This window comes from Salvelinus alpinus, chromosome 2, assembly GCF_045679555.1.
Source record: "Salvelinus alpinus chromosome 2, SLU_Salpinus.1, whole genome shotgun sequence".
Classification (NCBI taxonomy): Eukaryota; Metazoa; Chordata; class Actinopteri; order Salmoniformes; family Salmonidae; genus Salvelinus; species Salvelinus alpinus.
In genome coordinates, this window is record NC_092087.1 from 55,502,735 (window position 1) to 55,525,805 (window position 23,071).

Genomic DNA, 23,071 nt, shown 5'->3' on the forward strand with positions numbered 1-23,071 from the left:
TCAAAACTGACCATGACCTAACCATTTGGGTGGTCTTAACCAATCATAGCACAGTATGATATGGCGGTAAAATGCATCCAATTATAATTCAGTATGTTTACACATATGAATATTACAAAGCTCGGGAATCGTCTGTGGCGGATGATTGAGAGAGCAAGGAAGGAAGGGAAAAGTGCATACTTTGCGGAGCCAAGGCTTTGGTAATGGAAGGGAAATTCACGCTGACACCTAGCTTGATGACTGCTGGATTTATCAAGTGAGTTGTGCAGGACTGAGTTTTATTTGCATCTGATACAACTTTATATTTCTTGAGGAAAGAGCATTGTTTGTGTGAGCCAAATTTTTTTCATATATATTTTTTTTTATGGCAGGGGAATTCGCACTGACACTTAATGTTAGCTTGATGGCTATTCGTTTTACCAATCTATGGTTCAATGTTATTTGCAATTGTATAAAAAAATATATAATTTAGGTCAACCACTTGCGTGGTGCAAATGACTGTTTTTATTTGCAACTAGTAAGAACTTTTCTTTTTGTGAGAACCCGATTTATGTGAACGTATACAAGTTTAATATTATTCATATAGTCACTGTGATAATAAATGTCCATTTCTGTTTTTTCTATTAATGCCAGGGGAATCCGTAATATTTTTTAAATGAAATCTTTATTTTTGTATTGTAAGGGTAAGAGTGCCGACTTTTATTTTATTCAAGAAACTCATGCCTGTTCCACAGATACTGCGTTTTGGAAGTGTCAGTGGGGGAATGCTATTTGTTTTTCATTTGGTACTAATCGGTCAGCAGGTGTCGCTATTTTAAAAGGCAACTTTAGGGGTCATATATTGAGTCATGAAGCAGATAATACAGGGATATGGATTATACTATTGGTAGATGTCAACCACGTTTAATGAATTGTTGTAAATACTTATGCTTCCAATAACAAGTCAAGTTATTTTATTTAGAGACATTGAAAGGAAAATAAGTAAAATTACGTCTAAATTTCTATTGGCCAAAGAAATATGGGGTGGAGATTTTAATACAGTATTACATGATAATCTAGATAGATGGCCTCCTAAGGATATAAATTCTGTTTGTGAGATAAGGAATATATGTCTAAGGTTAGGTGTTCTAGATATTTGGAGGCATAAGAACCCAGATAAGATTATGTTTACATGAAGTACCAAAGATTTATCTATACAATCCTGTATTGATTTCTGGCTGATATCTGAAGATATGGCTGACAAGGTTGATACAGTCTTGATTGAACCATCGATTTTAACACACCACAAAGGGATCTCAATAAAGATAAATATGCATGGTTTGTCAACAAAAGAAGTTAGTAAAGGTTACTGGAAAATGAACAAGACTTTACTAGAGAATTAAGTATTTAAGAAGGAAGTAGCAGGAATTATTGATGAATACTGGAAATGTGCCTGTGTGATGAATACTTTTGTACTGGGAGCTAATTAAATTTGATATATATTATATTATATATAGATATATATTTCAATGGGGAAAGAAATTGCTCGTGCCAAGAGAGAGAAAGAATATGACATCATAAAGGGAATAATGGATTATACTATTAAAAAAAACTGAACTAACTAATCAGCAATTACTGGAGCTATCATCATTGCAAATGCAGTTAGACTGTATATACGAGGAAAAGGCCCAGGGAGCGTTTGTAAGATCAAGACGAAAATGGATGGAAGAGGGAGAGAAAAATACAAAATATTTCTTTAATTTAGAAAAAAGGGCAGGCGAAAAGACTTCCATATGTAAATTAATTATTAATAATACTCCCAATGAAAATCCAAAAGAAATCTCTCAGCAAGTTGCCCAGTTTTATCAGAATCTGTATACATCAGCCCAGTCAACTTCCAATATGGATATTTTCTTAGGCAATGTAGCCAACATTGCTAAGAAGATAGATAATGATTTCAGGGATTTGTGTGATGAGTTATCTGAAATTGAGATAAAAGACTGTATTAAAAGCCTAAAGGACAATAGGTCCACTGGAAATTATGGTTTAATAACCGAGTTTTATGAAGCGTTCAATGATAAATTGATTCCTTTCTTTCTTGCTATGTTTCAAGAATCAATAGAAAAAGGGGAGTTACCGGGTTCCTTAAAGCAAGGTGTAATTACTTTGATTTCCAAACCTAATAAGGATACTCTTTATATAGACAACTGGAGACCCATTAGCCTGTTGAATAATGATGGGAAATTATTTGCCCTTGTATTTGCTAAGCGGTTGAATGAAACAAGGCTTGCATCATATAATTGATGAAGAACAATCTGGTTTTATGCATGGTCGACACATTAGTAATAACATCAGGTTGATCTTAGATATGATTGACTATAATGACCTCATCCTTGATGATAGTTTTCTTATGTTTGTTGATTTTTATAAAGCTTTTGACACTGTAGAACATGAGTTTATGTTCAAAGCAATACGTTTTTTGGGGTTTGGTGACTTTTTTTGAAAGCAGTCCAAACTTTGTATAGTGATTGTACTAGCTCTGTAAAATTAGCTCACGGGACATCCCAAAGATTTGATATTGGCTGTGGCATTAGGCAGGGCTGCCCAATTAGTCCATTTTTATTTTTATTGGTTACTCAAATTATGTCTCTTCATATCAAGAAAGGGAATTTTCAAGGTGTTTCACCACTTGGCAATGAATTTAAACTATGTCAACTGGCTGATACCACCATATTTTTAAGAGACAGGAATGAGGTTTCTAAAGCAGTTTCCTGTATTGAAGCCTTTTCTTTAGTTCCGGGTTTGAAAATGTATATCGATAAGTCAGTGTTATTTCCACTCAAGGATTGTGTTTTACAGGAAGTATATGGTATCCCAATTAAAGATAAGGTTACTTATCTTGGAATTGTAATATGCAAGGATGAAAAACAAAGGAGTGAATTGAACTTTAAACAAAGAAGAAATTGAACCTCTGGTTGATGAGAGATATTTCGTTATACGGTCGGGTTTTATTGTCCAAAGCTGAAGGGTTATCCAGATCGGTTTATGTCTCGTTATCACTTAACTTTACCCCCTAAAATTTTAAAAATATATTCATTAGCAATATTAACATCAAAGATAAATGTAGTAATAAACAGATTAGGAATATTGTTTGTGATACTACAATTCCCTCAGCAAGATTATTTTGGACAAATATCTATGGTGATATACAATGGGGGAAAGCATGGAAAATTGCTAACAAATATTGTATCAGTAACAAAGTAAAGGAAGTTTTATTTAAAATGTTACATCGAATTTATCCTGTGAAACATGTTTTGGAAAGATTCAAGCTAAATATTGACTATAACTGTGATTTCTATGGAATGGAGAAGGAGACCATTTTGCATTTGTTTTTTGCCTGTATTTATAGTAGAATTTATAGTAGAATGCAGTGTGTGCAAACCTGGTCAAGAACTACAGGAAACGTATGATCTCTGTAATTGCAAACAAAGGTTTCTGTACCAAATATTAAGTTCTGCTTTTCTGATGTAGCAAATACTTGTCATGCAATAAAATGCAAATTAATTACTTAAAAATCATACAATGTGATTTTCTGGATTTTTGTTTTAGATTCCGTCTCTCACAGTTGAAGTGTACCTATGATAAAAATTACAGACCTCTACATGCTTTGTAAGTAGGAAACACTGCCAATTTTGCAGGTTATCAAATACTTGTTCTCCCCACTGTATATAGGAAGCTACATAGACAACTATGAAGGTGAGTAACGTTACCAAGTCAGTGACAGATATAACGTTAGCTAGCTACAATCATATTAGCTAGCTAATTTAACTATTAACTGTAGCTAGCTAGCTAGTTACTTCGTAAAATGATGTAACGTTGACATAATCTACCTGAGAATGTGTGTATTTTCGTTAGCTTGGTTAAATTATGCTTGCTAGCTATATTTGCTAGCTAAAAATAATTTTTATTCATGTCTTCTAAACAGTATCTAACAAAGATACATTGACAGGGGAGATCACCGCAAGGGCTGCCTGCCACAGGTCCATGAGGAAGAGTGAAATAGATATTAATGATGGGTCCCAATCCCAATTTAGAATTGCCCACTTAACAGGTTATTTGGTAAAGATCTGTTGATGCAGTGTTTGGTAATTGTGTTACTAAGACACAATGTATTCTTGTATAGTTAAATGAGCCCCTAGTTAAGAAAACCAGACACGACTGTTTATTGTTATTTATGGGCCGCATCATTCTTGTTTCTCACTTCAGTCTTTCATCACACTTATCTTCACAGATGGTGTTAAAGCACTCCGTACCAGTGAGTGGTCCAACGCCACTGCTCCTGTGTTGCAGGAAGTGCTATGTGCAATCATCTGGTGGCCCTTTACCAGACAGCGCACTACTCTCAACTAAACATTCCTGCTGCACCACCAGTTCACAGCTGCACAGACACAGAACAGCGTTGGCACGAGCCAAGAACACTTGTGAGTCTATCAGTATCCATAAAAAAATGCACCTGAAAAGTATTCAGCCTATGTAACAGTAAATCCTTGTTAATTAGGGTGTGAAGCCAGGTCCGGTTGATGGGATAGAGTTCCATAAACCTACTAACTCGTGTGATGATGGAATAAGGTAAGTTGGAGGTTCCTAGAATGGAAACATTTAGAAAACATTTATGTGATTTTTTGTTCTTGTATCCAGATGATAAGCCTAAACAGTGGTGTCTTTACGATGTAATGACAAATGTTTGGGACAAAGACTGGGGGAAATATATAATCTATAAATCTGTATATTTTAATCCTTTTTATTTGAACTTTCGAGCTTGTGCTGTTTCTGGAAAAGTTACATGAGTCTTTGTCATAGTAAATCTCTCCAACCTGATGTTAAGGTTTTAAAATGTTTTGCAGAAGTTCTCTCTACAAAGCACTCAATGGATACATGCCTGACATGGACCTTCTCCGCGTCTCAGAAACGTATTCCAACTTTTCTCCATTTACTGCCCCTCTTGTGACAACAATGGAAATGTCAGCTGCCGATGCCCCTTCTCCACTAATACTTCCATTAGATGGCAACAGGCTTCAGTCTTCCCAGTGTGCTTACGTCCTTAGCCATCAGGAGCAGTTCCACGTCAAGGCATTGGAGACAACCTACGAGATGTCACACAAAGTCGAGGTTGCTACAAGGGAGCAGAGCAGCAGCCCGGAATGGCATCAGCTAAGGAAAATGAGAATAACATCCTCTCGTTTCCGAGAGGTTTGCCATGCCCGGGGAGAGACCTCAGCTGACCGCCTAGCTGAGCGGATGTTCAAGGGATCTGGTGTACAGACCGTGGAGATGAAGAGGGGGCTAGCCATGGAGCCAGTGGCTGTACAGGAGTATTGCACACTAAAGAATGTTAACTTCTTTCCGTGTGGCTTCGTAGTGCACCCAGATGGTCCGTGGTTAGGATCCTCTCCAGATGGCATCATATTTGATCCCAGTGTGAGACCACATTTTGTACTCTTAGAGGTCAAGTGCCCAAATGTACCAAGTTATGTTGACTGCCCTTACCTGAAGATACAGAATGGAGAGCTGAAGTTGAAGAGATGTCATGCTTACTACTGGCAGGTGCAAGGTCAAATTCTTCTCACAGGTTGTAGCTGGTGTGACTTTGTCATCTGTGCACAGGAGGACATCCTAGTTGAAAGGATATATAAAGATCTACAGGTTTCAAAAACTATAAGAGAGAAGGTTGACCACTTTTATTTTTACCACTACTTGCAGAAGTGTCTCTTGCACCTGAATGAATCCCCAGCATGGGTGCCAAGTTGAGTTGTTTCATGAAAAATAAGTATTGATGTTCTTGTGAAGAAAACTACAGCAGAATAGATTTGTTTAAAAAAAATGTATTTCAGCAAATGTTCAACAGTTCAGTTAATCAATTACACATCTCTTACATTGTATTCAATCTTGCATTCTGGCTATTCTGTGTTTACTTGATTTCTTTCCCCCACCCCTAAACTCATTGCCTAATTAAACCCAATACAAGCTCCACACAAATTGATATTCACTACACGCCACTGCAAATAATTGGTTGATGCTGCCTGAGATGGTCAGGGGTTGACTGTGTCAAACAGCTTGTGCTCCTTTACTCTGCAGATCATTCATTCAACATGCACTCTCAGCCTGGCAATGGATTGGGTCTCCCTAACCTCATGCGCTGGCATCTGTGTGCGTCTTGACAGAAAGGCTGGCCGGTAGACCTTGCATGGAACAATGTCATCTACGAGAAAGCCCTTATCCACCATAATGGCCATGTCGGGTGAGTAAGGAAATAATTCCAGACTGCTTGAAGATCTCCTTGTCACTCACAGATCTAGCATACAACGATGACACAAAAGTGACAGCTCCATGTGGTAACATACCCAACATGCCCTTAAAGGTACAGTGTGACTTGTAGGAAGAAAACACCTCACTCTGCAGTAGTAGTGAAGATGGTGTGGCAGCGGAGTTTAGTGCAGTCGATCACTACCTGGGTGTCTGGATAGTCCTTGAACTCAGGTGGCAGGTGGGCTTTGATGGTTTCCTTGGGGATCCATATCCGTGCTGATCCAAACAGACAGTAGAGGACGTTGGCCCAAGAGATGATAATCCGTCTCACTGTCGATTGGTGGATGCTGAACCGATGGGCCAAATCCTTCTGCTTCAGACCCAGCGACAGATGAGTCATAAACAAGAAGAACTCGTCGATTGATGGCAGTGTCTGAACTTAGAAAACCGTTTTAGTACAATATAGTCCTTATATTCGGTTCATAACAAAAAGTAAATCATGTTTAACAATTACAGTAAGATCAAATAATATTCTAAGTATTTAATGAAGTTGTCCCTTACCAGTTTTCTTCGAGTAACACTTGTTTCAGATGGATTGGTGCTTGTGTGACTTATAAACTTGGTTTCTGCTGCCCGCTCAATCAAGTGCCAGAAGGCCATCAGGTGGGTGTAGATTGCAAATCTAAAGACAGACCCAGAGTATTTGAATAACAAAAAAGCTTATTACTATTATTGCCCATCCTCGCTAAGCATCAAGTAGCACTAGACATGACCTAGCTGCTATTGTAGCCTGTTTTTCTTGTTACTGCAATTCGTACTGTAATTCACAGCAGCTATCATCACAGCAGTGAATTTGTTTTAAATGTTCTGTTATTTAACCTGGGAAGTGGACTAAGAACCTAATCTTATTTGCAGAAACGACCTGGGAGCAGTTTTGGGGGTTAACTGAAAACTAATGTAAAGACAATATACATTCAATGTGCCTACTTATGCTAAGATATGCTAGCCTAATTTTAAATAACAATGAACATGTTCTTAAATGTAAGATGCACTTTGGGATAATAATAATAATTAATAGTAAATAAAACAATAGTAATGCTGGATAATAATAAATCATTACTGTACCTTGTGTAAAAATGTATATCCTCGTCAGAACCAGCAAATCGCTGTAGACCAAAGCCGTTTTGAGCGGTCAGTTTCTCCAGCTTGGCTCGAAGCTCCTTAATTTATTTTACATGCTCATGGTTTGCCATTAGGGCCATGTCAAGGGCTGCGGGTTCAGGGACTGCACAGTAATCATGTGTCTGGTCCTGATCAGAGACGGCACAGTCCATAGGCAGCGCACCTTGTTCTTCATCCTCCTCAGTCGGAGCAGAAGGTTTCAGTCTTCTTTCCCAAACACCTGGTCTCTTTTGAATGTGCCAGTTCCACGCGAAGACTGTAAGAACAAAGCCTCTTTTTAGGTATTATCGCCCCCCCCCCCCCCATTTTTCCCTCAACAAAGTCACTCTCGATGAAATGTGTACTACACACTTTTGTGTGTTAGGTGACAGTAAAGTTGTCACGACGTACTGCCACCAACCACCTTTTTCTCTGAGCTCTTCATCGACCGGGAAACCATGGAAGCTCACAATACCATTACATTTGGAAGAAACTGAACAATGTTCATTAGCACCTCATTCGCGGGGCTGTAATTTAAACGTCATTGCGAACTATTTCAGTCAGAAATGCATCGACAACAGTTAGATAGCTAGCAAGCTAATGATAAAAACAATAGCAGAAATCGCTCCGGAAGTCATCAACCCGGTAGGAAGTAAATTAGAACGTTGGAGGCGGTATAGTGCATAGAATAGAGCCAATTGGTTGTCTCCTCTCTTCAGTCGCGTGCTGCATTCTGTTGTTATGTGAAAGATTGGCTGAGCCTTGAATACAGCCAGTATTGCTCCAAACGCGCATCACTTGTTCGCTTACAGCCAGTAGTGATCATAACACACCACCCCCAAACTTTTCTCATCGGATCTACACGATTCACGTAGGTCACCTATTTTGGATTCAAAACAGCGAATTTTGCCAAGAGGTGACTAGTTTGCATCCCTGTGTTTAGTCATTGGCCCACTTTTACTGCAAGGAATTCTAATTGGTCAACCACAGGCTAAGGTTGGGGGTTACAAATTACATCCTGTCACTTTGTTCTGTGGAGGACAGGGGAGAATGAACATCTACCTCTCAGCATAACATCTATGATTTGTCCTCTTTGAATAAACCTATTTTTCTCCCCCTGATTTGCTTTGGGGTCTGTGTTATTGGAGAGTAACATCAACTGGTAACACTGAGTATTAGTAATGGTGAGAGGTTAGCATGTCTTGGGGTATGATCCTCTGTAACTTTCTCACTCATCATTATTCAATATTCATTCATGATAATCGGTAATCATGGTAGCGTCCACATTAATGTAGAAGTGTTCAGAAACATACTAAATTCTTATTTACAATAAAATGACTCCAAAATGACACAATACATTATTTATCGTTCATTATCCTTAAATATCTCAATCATATCACGTGAAAGGAAAGGAGTTCACATAGGTCATTTGGCGACCCGTTACTCTACTCAGAGAACCACGGTTACATCCGTAGCCCAGCATTTTCATGTCTGTATATATTCAAATGGAATACAGCTGGAGAGTAACTTCAAAAGATACTCATAGCATCTCTGAATCTTTAGAAGGCTCCATAACATCAGCTGCCCAGCTGCTTCCCTTTGTCGCGTTTCCTATTAGGACCGGCCTGAATCCCAGACGATAAAGCTTCCTGAGTTGAAAGCAAGAGTTACAACAGAATTATCTTAAATTTGATTATCTTACATTTGTTTGTCTTTATTTAAATTACATGGCATGCACAAGTCATCTCCCGACATCCTGGGGACCTGGGTCAATGTCAAATATTGCAGTGCATCCGGTGTGACCATGCTGAATAAGAGCTTATACACCACAGTGTATTTCACAACAGTAGGATTTCAAAACAAACCAAATAGAAGGGAAGTTATACCGTTTAAATAATCAGACACTCTATCCACCACATTTACATGTGTACTACATTTAGTGTGTATACTTTATTTGTTTTTTAACATGCGCTTTATACATAAGGTGAAGTAGTCAAAACAAGGGCAGATATGACATACGCTACTGAAAAGGATGCTCATGCTAGTGTTGAAGAGCAAGTCTCCCTTGAGCCGCATGATTGACAGACCACTCATAATTTTTTGTGGGGGGGATATCGGAAGTCCGATTACTTAAGTGATTTTATTTTTTTTAGACCCAGCAGTGGGAATGTCGTCAGGGAAAGACGTAAAGAGGGGAAAACATTGGTGTTGAGGCTGGGCCGGGGATGTGAGGCTGGGCCAGTGCTGCCTCTGTTGAGGCTGGGGGTATTGAGGCTGGACCTGGTTCTACCCCTGTTGAGGCTGGGCAGGGGGTATTGAAGCTGGGCCTGGTGCTGCCCCTGTTGAGGCTGGGCTGGGGGTGTTGATGTTGGGCCGAGTGCTGCCTCTGTCGAGGCTGAGCTCAGTGCTGCCCCTGTCGGAAGGTCTGAGGGTGTTGAGGCTGGGCCTTGTTCTGCCCCTGTTGAGTCTGGGCCTGGTGCTGCCCCTGTTGAGGCTGGGCTGGGGGATGTTGATGTTGGGCCCAGTGCTGCCCATGTTAAGGCAGCTCTGAGTGTGTTGACTCTGGGCCTGGTACTACCCCAGCTTGGGCTGAGGGTGTTGAGGCTGGGCTTGGGGTGTGGAGGCTGGTCCAGGTGCTTGTTTTCTGAGCAAAGAAAATGTAATCGTTAAAGACTGTAAATACACCAGCAAATCAGCTAAAAGTTATTTTCCTTTTGGAAGTCTGTTCCAAAGTATTCCCACACACAGTAAAGAGATATATGTGATTGTACACAAATGTAAGCAAGGTTTGAAATTAGTCAAATATTATATCTGTTTGGGTTTCTTAAGGTCAATTTGCAGTCTACAAATATTTTTTTATTTTGTTCCGGACCCCTGCTCATCCGGCTAAGAAAAAAAATAGACCCGCCGCTGAATATAGTTGATTATCCCTGGCCTTCACCCTCGATAATTTTCACTTCCTCAGCTTTGGGATACTTGTGTATATGGCAGAGGCGCACGTGATCGAGCAAATTGAGAGCCGAGGAGAAGGGTGTGATTTGGGATTCAGCCTATGTCACATGTACTGTGCATTTGCATGTTTTAAGGTATTTACTTAGTTTGAGTTTGGCGAGCCTACCAGATGAGAGACTACGCCAGTTAGCTGGTAGTAGACATTCACTGACTGCTGCTTCTGTAAGAATACACATGTGATCATTAGATTCTCATTTCCTCTACAGTCCACCACACTGTCTACAGTCTACTACACTACTAGTCTACTGCAGGAGGTCTACTATATCGTGTACTCCTCATAACTATCTCAGTGTTCTGTCATAACTTATTTTTCACTGGTTTCACTCTCTATCTCTCTTCACCACTGAGGCTGTCCACAGAGCTTTCCCTGGTTCCTGGTCATTTGAATCTGAGGGGTCAATATATACATATAAAGAGCTGTGAAAACGCGGTCACTTGTCTGAATTGCTCTGGTCTAAAACAGCTCCTTTACATCACTGAAGATGTCTGAGAAACATTTTAATTTGCTTCCAGCTTCTCTGTCTGCAGGACTGTTTTGGGAGTGGGTGGTTTGTGTGGTGTTGGAGCAAGAATAGTGTGGTGCCATGACCTACCTGACTTTCGTTCCAAGATGGTGTAGCAGTCGGGTGTCTGTTTTGTTTGTCTTGTCCCATCCCGTGTATATATTGTTTTCTTCATATATATTTCGTACATATTGTTTTATATTTTTAATCTCAATTTCCATCTACGGACTGAACATACTCTCCTGCAACAAGCCTCACCCAATGTGGTATGGATCTGCTTTTTTTTATACTTTAGAACCGGAACCCCCATCAGAAGCAAGCCAGCTAACTAGCTACTAGCTAGTAGTCAGTTAGCCACTGCTAGCGGTCATCACCGTTAACTTGGACATCAGCCAGCCTCAGCCTGGTCAATTCCTGCCAGTCTGCACAGCGAGATATCAACCCAGAGCATATCGGACTGCTTTTTCTATACCACATCTCCGGATTCCTACCGCAAGCTCTAAACCTCTACTCCGGATCATCGCAGCTAGCTAGCTGCTATCCGAGTGGCTACTCCTGGCTAGCGTCTCTGTCCCAACGCAAGCACCAGTTAGCCTGGAGCTAACCTCGAGCTAGGCCCATCTCCCGGCTAGCCAAAGAGATCCATTAGACAATTCCTGGGTTTCAATACCTCTTTTGCCAATTGGCCTGGATCCCTTGCTGCCGACACCGAGCTCCGCCGATCCATCAAGACTGGTCTGCCGATGTAAACACCCGAGGGGGTTTCAACAGGCTCTTCCATTGCGACGTTCCCCTGAGGCCCATCTGCTAGCCTGCTAGCCCCGGCCTGCTAGCTGTCTGAATCACCGTGTCTCCAGCTCGCCTAGCTACTCACTGGACCCTATGACCACTATGCTACACATGCCTCTCCCTAACGTCAATATGCCTTGTCTATTGCTGTTTTGGTTAGTGATTTTTGTCTTATTTCACTGTAGAGCGTCCAGCCCTGCTCAATATGCCTTTGCTAGCCCTTTTGTTCCACCCCCCGCACATGTGGTGACCTCACCTGGCTTAAATGGTGCCTCTAGAGACAAAACATTTCTCATCGTCACTCAAGTCTCACCGTTGCCGCTTGTTATAGACCCCCTTCAGCCCCCAGCTGTGCCCTGGACACAATATGTGAATTGATCGCCCCCCATCTATCTTGAGTTCGTACTGTTAGGTGACCTACACTGGGACATGCTTAACACCCCGGCCGTCCTACAATCTAAGCTAGATGCCCTCAATCTCACACATATTATCAAGGAACCTACCAGGTACAACCCTAAATCCGTAACCATGGGCACCATCTTAGATATCATCCTGACAAACTTGCCCTCTAAATACACCTCTGCTGTCTTCAACCAGGATCTCAGCGATCACTGCCTCATTGCCTGCGTGCATAATGGGTCCCCTCATCACTGTCAAACGCTCCCTAAAACACTTCAGCGAGCAGGCCTTTCTAATCGACCTGGCCCTGGTATCCCGGAAGGATATTGACCTCATCCCGTCAGTAGAGGATGCCTGGTTGCTCTTCAAAAGTGCTTTCCTCACCATCTTAACTAAGCATGCCCCATTCAAAAAATGTAGAACTAAGAACAGATATAGCCTTTGGTTCACCCCAGACTTGACTGCCCTTGACCAGCATAAAAACATCCTGTGGCATTCTGCATTAGCATCGAATAGCCCCCGCGATATGCAGCTTTTCAGGGACGCCAGGAACCAATATACTCAGTCAGTTAGGAAAGCTAAGGCTAGCTTTTTCAAACAGAAATTTGCTTCCTGTAGTACTAATTCCAAAAAGCTTTGGGACACTGGAGAATAAGAGCAGCTCCTCCCAGCTGCCCACTGCACTGAGGCTAGGAAACACTGTCACCACCGATAAATCTACGATAATCGATCATTTCAATAAGCATTTTTCTACGGCTGGCCATGCTTTCCACCTGGCTACCCTTACCCCGGCCAACATCTCAGCACCCCCTGCAGCAACTTGCCCAAGCCCTCCACGCTTCTCCTTCACCCAAGTGCATGCTCTTCAACCGATTGCTGCCCGCACCCTCCCGCCCGACTAGCATCACTACTCTGGACGGTTCTGACCTAGAATATATGGACAACTACAAATACCTAGGTGTCTGGTTAAACTGTAAACCCTCCTTCCAGACTCACATTAAGCATCACCAATCCAAATTTAAATCTAGAATAGACTTCCTATTTCGCAACACAGCCTCCTTCACTCATGCGGCCAAACAGACCCTCGTAAAACTGACCGATCCTTGACTTCGGCGATGTCATTGACAAAATAGCCCCCAACACTACTCAGCAAACTGGATATAGTCTATCTCAGTGCCATCCGTTTTGTCACCAAAGCCACATATACCACCACTGCGACCTATATGCTTTCATTTGTTTATGTGTAACTCTGTGTTGTTGTCTTTGTCACACTGCTTTGCTTTATCTTGGCCAGGTTGCAGTTGTAAATGAGAACTTGTTCTCAACTGGCCTACCTGGTTAAATAAAGGTTAAATTAGTTTAAAAAACAGCAGATGGCGCTGTCTTTGGCCTCTCCAGATGGGCTGGAGACTTGGCTGGCGAAGGTCTGGGGGATGGACACCCGGATGCTGGGGGCCTGGTTAGTGAGGGCCTGTGGGCTGGCACTGTGCAGGGGTGGCACCATGTCCTCCGAAGGAAACAAAAGGAGAGGAGAATCTGGGATGGCACAGTACTTATTTTATTTTTGGTTTGAATTACCTGAGTGTCATTTTGGCTGGTGTCTCCATGATGGTTCAAAGGGTTGGTAGGAGAGGGAGAACTAGGGCGGGACACCACTGGAGAGGATTTCACTGGGGAAGGCAGTTTGGCAGGTGACCGGGGGAGAGAGGGCTGTTTAGCAGGAGAGCAAGGCTGAGAGGAACATTTAACAGGAGAGGGAGGTGGATAGAGGGAGAAGAGTTGGTCAGAGGGTGAGACGTCAGAGGGGGCGGAGGCATTCCGTTCAGAACAGTCACTTGGAATTGTAGAGGGGGATGAAGTGCTACTCTCCTTCTTTTTTGTCTTCTGCTCCACATCAATTGAATTGGCTTTCTGTCGTTTTTTTCTGTTGACAAGAAAATGTGTTAGTGCTAAATACTTTTTTTCCCCGATCCCCAGCCAATGGAGAAACATTTTTTGGGGGGGTCATAAGAATAGGAAGAGGTAGGTCTAAATTAGAGGAACTTAGCTGTCTATTCTAAACCTCAAATAACACAGTATAGACAGGTTACATTGAGTGACATATGCAAAAGCCGAACTTCATGTACATTTCATGTATTCGTCAATTAGAATGTACTTTTACTTTTCTTCTTCCCACTAGGTCTAAGAGAACAATACTACTCCAGAATTTAAGTAGTTGTTTATCGATTAAATGACCTGATTTCATACCTTTTTTGCACCAGCAGAAACAAGCCATGTCGATAACCAATGACTGGGCTAACCCAACCCCTACTTGCCTACTTTTTAGGGATAGGGGGCAGCATTTTCACCATGGATGAATAGCGTGCCCAGATGAAAGAAATTAAAGCTGAAATAAATCACTCTCTCTACTATTATTCTAACATTTCACATTCTTAAAATAAAGTGGTGATCCTAACTGACCTAAAACAGGGAATTTTTACTCTGATTAAATGTCAGGAATTGTGAAAAAACTGAGTTTAAATGTATTTGGCTAAGGTGTATGTAACTTTCGACTTCAACTGTAGGCTGTCTTGTACACATTTGCAGCTACAATATTTTTTGCAGCATACAAAAAAAAAGAGATACAAGTTATGGAGGTGAGGTCTAGTCATGAGGTCCTATTCTCTATATCGTGCACAACCTTTGACCAGGGCCCATAGGTAAAAGCTAGTGCACTGTTTACGGTATAGGGTGCCATTTGAGACGCTGATCTAATACCTTTGGCACCAGCAGAAACAAGCCCTGTCAGTAACTAATGAAGACTGATTCATATCCACATTACTAAATTGGCTTTCAGACCATGGTGATGTCATCAGGCTTTAAGACAATTGTGACGTCATCTGTCATTTATGGTCGTTTTTCACATTTACATTTACATTTAAGTCATTTAGCAGACGCTCTTATCCAGAGCGACTTACAAATTGGTGCATTCACCTTATGATATCCAGTGGAACAACCACTTTACAATAGTGCATCTAACTCTTTTAAGGGGGGGGGGTTAGAAGGATTACTTTATCCTATCCTAGGTATTCCTTTTTAGTGGTAATGTGAATTTAGTTTTATTTTGACAGTCGACTCCACACAAAAATAATGCTCAAACAGTGGTGTATTCATTCCGCCAAATAGCTGTTAAACGAGAGTTTCTATTGGACAAATTCAGGTAGGTCCCGCCACGTTTAGTTCCGTTTAAGAAACGTTTTGCAACAGAATCGGCGGACTGAATTACACCCCCAGAACACTTGATTTGCATTGACGCACTTAAACGTGCGCGTCCCCGCTATTCAACGATAAAAATGGCGGCCGCCGCCGGATCAGGTAAAGTAATTCCCCGTTCACACATTTGTGATATTCATTTGATAAGCTTGTATTTTACGTTTAATATAGTGGTCTATTTGACCTTCCAATATGAGCCATTCATCTCAAAGACTCCACATTTCCCTAGACATCATGTTTATTAATGTTAGATTAATGTGGGTGTTAGCTCAGCCAGTATTGCGCGCTAACTAACGTTAGTTTAGCTGGCTATTCGGGTATATTTCTGCTTTCGCCCAACTCCTGTGCTTTTAAAACATGACTTGATTCAGCCATAAACCATAAACGATGTTATCGTCATAATTGACTCTTGGTGAATTTATTGTGGTTGTTTAGCCATCTGCGCATTTAGCTAACGTTAGGTAGCCTATTCAACTGCAGCGTCATGTTTCTGCAGAGCTAACGTTAGCTAGCTAACGACACTAGCGGGTAACCGTTACTAGCTGAACTGAGACAATTTGCAAAGCGAGTTTGACAGAAACAGAATTAGTTAACTAGCATACATGTTTAGAATAACTAAGCTAACTAACTATATACCTGGAATCTTTCAGAATACATTTATCCAACTTCCTATCAGCGGTTAGTTGAGTGAAATGTTCGTTTTAATCAGCATTGAGTATTTAACTATTTTGGATACGTTGATGCTAACTCACGTTAGTTACCTAGCTAGTTTTGTCAACTGGTCATTAACCTTGGTACACACCAGGGGCTATTCATTACGCTAATAATGTTGCAAAACGTTTCTTAAACGGAAACAAACGAAACCGAGATACCTACCTGAATTTGACTCATAAACTCTCGTTTTAGTGACTAATGATTACACCCCAGTGGTACACACCCATAACTTGAGAAATGTATAACTACAGGCAATTGCACGTGTCATATTGAGGTGCATGAATAGGTGATTAATAAGGGATAGCTAGTTAAAGGCCCAATGCCGTCAACTTGATTTCCTGTATTTTATATATTTCCACACGCAGGTTCGTATAATACTGTGAAAATGATTTTAATGCCCTATTAGTGTAAGACAGTGGTCACCAACCTTTTTTGAGTCAAAATCACCTAGTCAAAAAGCAAGCCGATCTATAGCTTTTTCCCCATTTTTTTTCATGACTTAAACATAAGCCAATGGAACATTAACATATGAAAAACAGCACTGTAGCAGTGGGGTTTAGGCCCAATACATTATCATCGCATATTGGCTTTGCTTGAATTGTCCTGCCAAAGCATTGTTCTTCTTTGAGGTAGACTATATGATCGCACTGGTAATGGATCAGTTGTATTGCTTGAGGCACAGCTGAGTGACCATAAATGTTAAATAATTTGCTATTTTGATTTTACTGGGCTGATAGTGCCTGCATCGGATGGTCAGTCTCAGAGGGAGAGAGCAGCAGACTGAGGGTCCGCCTCAACGTCCCTCCGCTCTCCCTGTCCTCCTCTGACACTGACCAAAAAAGTGGCACCATCTTAAAGCTGATGGGGAAACTCGTGCCCCACCGCATTGTTTCTACCTCGTGCATAAATTCTAGTTTTTACTCCAATGACCAGAAAGTCAAATATTACTATATATTTTTTTAAAGACCTAAGCCTTTAATACAAGCAAGCCCTATCAATACAATTTCCTACTCATTCATTGCCGCTGCAGTGCTGGTTGTAATGCGAGTGGCAGTAGGAAGAACGCAAATTTTATGACTTAAGTGTTGACAGTGCTGAGTATAAATATGAACTCAATCATAAAAACAGCAGCTCTGTGCTGTATTAGTTGCTGTGCGCTTAAGGAAGATTTATTTTACGCATGCTACGTTAGGTTACTGCAGACATGGTAATCTGAGTCATTTGATTGGCCAAGCAGTAGGCCAATAGGTGCATTTGCTCTCCGGCCCGTCGGGAAGGCAGTTTGTCTTTCAGCCACCTCAAATAGTTCAAAATGGGAACACTTCGCCTACCCGGCACGCAGGGCAGCTGAATTGGGTGCACCTACCGCCAACAACGCGAGACAAATAAAAAAATACAAATATTGGGTTTTTACTGAAATGTTTGATCAACTAGGAATGCCTTGGAGATTGACCAGTTGACACTGTGCTGTAGCTAGCACAGTGTCGCTCCCGCCTGCTCTGTACCAGAGTCCTCCTTAGGACTAGCTGGCTAAGCTAGCACACCGTGTCCTTCATTCTAGCCTGCCGAACACCTGACTTCGCCGATGTTAAAATAACTGCCGGAAAAAGGTGCCTGACAGGCGGGGGCAAAGGACACTACTGTTGTTTCCTAGCTACTGTTGTCGCCCCCTTTCTCCTCTGTGCGGTTTAACGGCGATTGGTATCCAATGTTATGGTGCATTACCGCCATTTACTGTACTGGAGCGTCCCTACTTTAAGCTATGTACTGGAGTCATAGCTTAAAAATGAACCAATATAAGTATTTGCACCCTTCTCCTCAGACCACTCCAACAGTCCTAGCAAAATTCTTGCTTAAGAAATTGTGCTTTGCTAAGAAGCAAGTTTTTTGTTTCTATTTGAGCATTTTTAATTGAAAACATTTACAGTAAGGTACTTAATTGTTACCCAAAATTGATTTGATATTGAGATAATGTCTGCATTGGACCTTTAACATTACATGGCTCCTACTATACTGTATTTGATTAGCTGAGGGTTGTGGGTTTTAAATTCATCACTATTGAAAGTTGACTCTTAAAAAAAAAAAAAAAAAAAAAATAATGATAATACGTATTTCAATAGAACCAATTGAGTAAACATGGCACCCTTGTTTGTGTGCAGTAGCTACTAGGCACGTGTGGTTGAAAAATGTCTGCTTTGAACCTTTTCTGTTTAAAAAGGCGTCAAAGTACCCCGTAACTTCCGGCTGCTGGAGGAGCTGGAAGAGGGCCAGAAGGGCGTTGGAGACGGGACGGTGAGTTGGGGACTGGAGGACGATGAGGACATAATGCTGACTCGCTGGACAGGCATGATCATAGGGCCTCCCAGGGTAAGAAAAAAAGCTAGCTCACGCTAACGCCACAAACACACACACCATAGGGCCTCTCAGGGTGGGAGGGCTCAAACACATACCAAACAACGCCACATAGAATACTTTGCTTACTCCGGCCTGGTTTCTTTAATTCCTATCAAATTTTATTGGTCACATACACATATTTAGCGCATTGGAAGAGAGGCACTGTGTTTTTGCTCAACGGCAGATTTGGCTGCCAGTGGAACAACGAGCAAAATAACCTTGGGAGCAACACCGTTGTAAGACAGATCTATTTACCAAGGAAAAGTGGATGTGCATAACGTTATTGAGAGTATTTCTACCAAACATAGTATGTTCCCCAAAAAATTAAATTGTTTTTATTTTTGAAGTGGCGGCAATAAGTTTGGCGCCACAGCTAAATGAATGCACACGACACAGCAGGCCAGCTCTTAACCATGCACATGTAGCTAGTTCTTGGGTAATGGCTAGCTTATGAAGTACGATGTGTTTTTGTTGACGTCGCTTGTGAGCATAAACATAGCATAAATCCCCTTTCATCCAGTAGAGGCAAAGCCTACACACCATAAGTGGGACAGCATTGAAATGGAATAGGAACATTCTAATTCTATTGGGACGGCCAAACGGATATGCAGCAGCACAAACATAGGCCTACAACAAGCTTATTATCATAGAGCACCGCTGATGATAACCAAGACAGTTAGTTACCCACGACCATGCAGTCTTTATCTTGAGCTGAAACCAATTTCAAGACTTAAATCTTTCCTTTTTTCTGATGTCTTCCAGACAATCTACGAGAACAGGATGTACAGTCTAAAGGTAGAATGTGGACCCAGATACCCAGAGTCTCCCCCTTTTGTCCGATTCGTGACCAAGATCAATCTGAATGGCGTACACAACTCAAATGGTGTGGTAAGTCCCAAGTCATACATTTCCTGTTCGGGTTGGATCAATTACCTCAAATCAAAAGCAACCTTTGTATTTGAGTGTGTAGCCTGAAAGACTTCAGCCTACAGCTAGCGAAGCACATCTGATTCATTACCTACAGACGCAGGACTGGTTTTCCAGAACCAGATTTGCTCTACTCCTGAACTAAAACGCACTTTAAACTGAACATGTTTTTAGTCCAGGAATCGGGATTGTTTGTAATTGAGGGCACTTTTGTCTCAGCTAAAGTCACCAATCAGCCACATTTTAAAATGAGCCAAACTTTGAAAAAATAAACGTCCTCTCACTGTCAACTGTTTATTTTCCGCGAACTTAACGTGTAAATATTTGTATGAACATAACAAGATTCAACAACGGAGACATAAACTGAACAAGTTCCACAGACATGCGACTAACAGAAATGGAATAATGTGTCCCTGAACAAAGGTGGGGGTCAAAATAAAAAGTAACAGTCAGTGTCTGGTGTGGCCACCAGCTGCATTAAGTACTGCAGTGCATCTCCTCCTGGTGGACTGCACCAGATTTGCCAGTTCTTGCTGTGAGATGTTACCCCACTCTTCCACCAAGGCACCTGCAAGTTCCCAGACATTTCTGGGGGGAATGGCCCTAGCCCTCATCCTCCGGCCCAACAGGTCCCAAACGTGCTCAATGGGATTGAGATCCGGGCTCTTCGCTGGCCATGGCAGAACACTGACATTCCTGTCTTGCAGGAAATCACGCACAGAACGAGCAGTATGGCTGGTGGCATTGTCATGCTGGAGGGTCATGTCAGGATGAGCCTGCAGGAAGGGTACTACATGAGGGAGGAGGATGTCTTCCCTGTAACGCACAGCTTTGAGATTGCCTGCAATGACAACAAGCTCAGTCCGATGATGCTGTGACACACCGCCCCAGACCATGACGGACCCTCCACCTCCAAATCGATCCCGCTCCAGAGTACAGGCCTTGGTGTAACGCTCATTCCTTCGACGATAAACGCGAATCCGACCATCACCCCTGGTGAGACAACAGCGACTTGTCAGAGAAGAGCACTTTTTGCCAGTCCTGTCTAGTCCAGCGACGGTGGGTTTGTGCCCATAGATGACGTTGTTGCCGGTGATGTCTGGTGAGGACCTGCCTTACAACAGGCCTACAAGCCCTAAGTCCAGCCTCTCTCAGCCTATTGCGGACAGTCTGAGCACTGATGGAGGGATTGTGCGTTCCTGGTGTAACTCGGGCAGTTGTTGCCATCCTGTACCTGTCCTGCAGGTGTGATGTTCGGATGTACCGATCCTGTGCGGGTGTTGCACGTGTTCTGCCACTGCGAGGACGATCAGCTGTCTGTCCTGTCTCCCTGTAGCACTATCTTAAGTGTCTCACAGTACGGACATTGAAAATTATTACCCTGGCCACATCTGCATGCCTCCTTGCAGCATGCCTAAGGCACGTTCATGCAGATGAGCAGGGACCCTGGGTGTCTTTCTTTTGGTGTTTTTCAGTCAGTAGAAAGGCCTCTTTAGTGTCCTAAGTTTTCATAACTGTGACCTTAATTGTCTACTGTCTGTAAGCTGTTAGTGTATAAACAACCGTTCCACAGGTGCATGTTCATTAATTGTTTATGGGTCATTGAACAAGCATGGGAAACGGTGTTTAAACCCTTTACAATGAAGATCTGTGACGTTATTATTATTTGGATTTTTACGAATTATCTTTGAAAGACAGGTTCCTGAAAAGGGGACGTTTCTTTTTTCGCTGAGTTTAGCTGTGTTTGTAAGTTTTGAGTCACATGTATGTAACCTCCCATTCTCAGGTGGACACGCGGGCAGTGGCGGCACTGGCCAAGTGGCAGAACTCGTACAGCATCCGTGTGGTGCTGCAGGAGCTCCGGCGGCTCATGATGTGCAAAGAGAACATGAAGCTCCCCCAGCCACCCGAAGGCCAGCTATTCAGCAACTGAGTCCCCTGACCAGCCCTGCTATCCCAACTCTCCTTTACTATCCCTCCATCCAACACACAAATAAATATACACATTCAATACATGCACACAATGATTCAACGATTCCTCACATGCACACAAATCCGCACATACAGCGTACATGTACCCCTCTTATTTTTCAGAGACTCTTGAAACCTCTGTTCTCACGTAAGCTCTTTTTGCCAGGCCCCTTCCCTTTTTGTCCTAAGTCATGGCCACTTTGTCTCTCGAGACCTTCTCGTTGGACAGAGAGATGGTTGCACAGGTGGACTCCACCCATTCCCTACCCTGACACCCAATGCTCACCACTGTGCAGACCAGACATTGATACAAATTACTTCATCTTGTTTTTTTTATCTTTGTGTTCTACATCCAGATTGTAAAATAACATAAATGATCTTATTGAGTGTACCTATCTTATGTGTGTGCTGGGTTCTTTAACCAAGGATGGTGGCATTTACTTTGTACTGTAGGTATAACAAGGGTGGAAATCAAGATGACTTGCTGCTCCGCAAAATAAAAATAGACCTGTGCCCCCACTGCAATGTTGCCGATAAGGTTTTCACTGTTCGGCTCTTAATTTTGCTGCAAGGATTCTGCTCCCCCAGTTGGACTTGTCAGGAGCAGTGGCTTGGGATCTACAGCATAGTCCTGCCAGTGTGTTTCAGAAAGCTAATAAATAAACATTGCCCCCCCCCCCCCCCCCCTTTAAAAAAAAAGTTTTTCAGGATAGTGTTGGTCTCAAACTGAGTAACCAGCTTTTTGATCCCGAATATGTGAATTTATCGGCCTTGGCACGTGTACGGTACATGGGATTGGGGGGAATAAAAGGTTCTCTTGATTTCTCTTAAAGTACATGGGGTTTGAAATGCTCATCTTTTGTGCTTTGTACCTTTTTTCAGGTTCACCACATTACTGTGGCCTCCTATGTGGAGAATTAATTTTTGTTTTGTCTTTAGGGTTGACCTGTTTATTCATAGAGGTCATCGCATACAGTGGGCTCACTGAATGCAATGTATGGCTTTAGTTGTTTATTTCATAACGGGTGTGAATCTGGGTGAAGGTGACCTGTGCATGGTTTTATTTGAATTAAACCTCGTTACTTTTGCATGTGTTTGTCTTCTGATTCTCAATCCATTTTTGGTAAGGGCGGCGTTCAGTCAAACCCGCACCGTGGAGTGATAGCATTGGGTCTACTCTTAACAAACTGCATGTTTGACCTGAATTCAAAATAAGTGCTTTTTTGTTTTAGTGTATTATCACATGCCATAGAATGTTCCTGCACTACACTAATGCAAATTGTTACGATGCCAAAGTGGTATCCATTCGGGTTTAAAAGGTAGTTAATTCAAATTATATTAACCCAATCCTATGGATACCTAAAAGGTCTTCTATGGAATTTGCATCAGCATATCCTAATTCTAAACTGCTAACCAAGTTGTATAGAAATGTTACGCTAGAGAATGGAAGTGTATACTACTAAAGTATAGGGTCTCCCTGCTCTTGATGGTAAAAAAAAAAAAAAAACACTTCAAAACATCACCATATATAACTATAACAAATGTTAACATTTTAGTGTAGTCACATAGCTTAGACTTTCATTGGGTATTAACCATTTACTGTACTTCAGTTTCTTTCCATATCTTATACTAATCCCTAATTAATACAACAAAATGTGTGCCTA

The 23,071-nt window shown here is 41.8% G+C and overlaps 1 protein-coding gene and 1 long non-coding RNA gene across 3 annotated transcripts; one reads left to right on the top strand and one right to left on the bottom strand.

Moving 5' to 3' along the window:
- Positions 1–5,845: 5,845 nt before the first annotated feature.
- LOC139565111 (uncharacterized) lies at positions 5,846–8,331 on the bottom strand. Its single transcript, XR_011672863.1, has 3 exons — positions 7,411–8,331; positions 6,847–6,967; positions 5,846–6,723 (listed from the first exon to the last, which is right to left on the bottom strand). It is a non-coding gene; the product is annotated as an uncharacterized lncRNA (long non-coding RNA).
- Positions 8,332–15,407: 7,076 nt separating this feature from the next.
- ube2v1 (ubiquitin-conjugating enzyme E2 variant 1) lies at positions 15,408–22,495 on the top strand. 2 transcript variants are annotated; one of them, XM_071385211.1, is made up of 4 exons: positions 15,408–15,503; positions 18,334–18,482; positions 19,272–19,397; positions 21,223–22,495. In XM_071385211.1, the coding sequence occupies exons 1-4, from the start codon at positions 15,482–15,484 to the stop codon at positions 21,367–21,369; spliced, it is 444 nt and encodes a 147-aa protein (XP_071241312.1). In that variant the 5' UTR covers positions 15,408–15,481; the 3' UTR covers positions 21,370–22,495. The 2 variants fall into 2 exon arrangements, with proteins under 2 accessions (XP_071241312.1, XP_071241322.1); XM_071385221.1 differs by having other exon boundaries at positions 18,334–18,407.
- Positions 22,496–23,071: the final 576 nt, after the last annotated feature.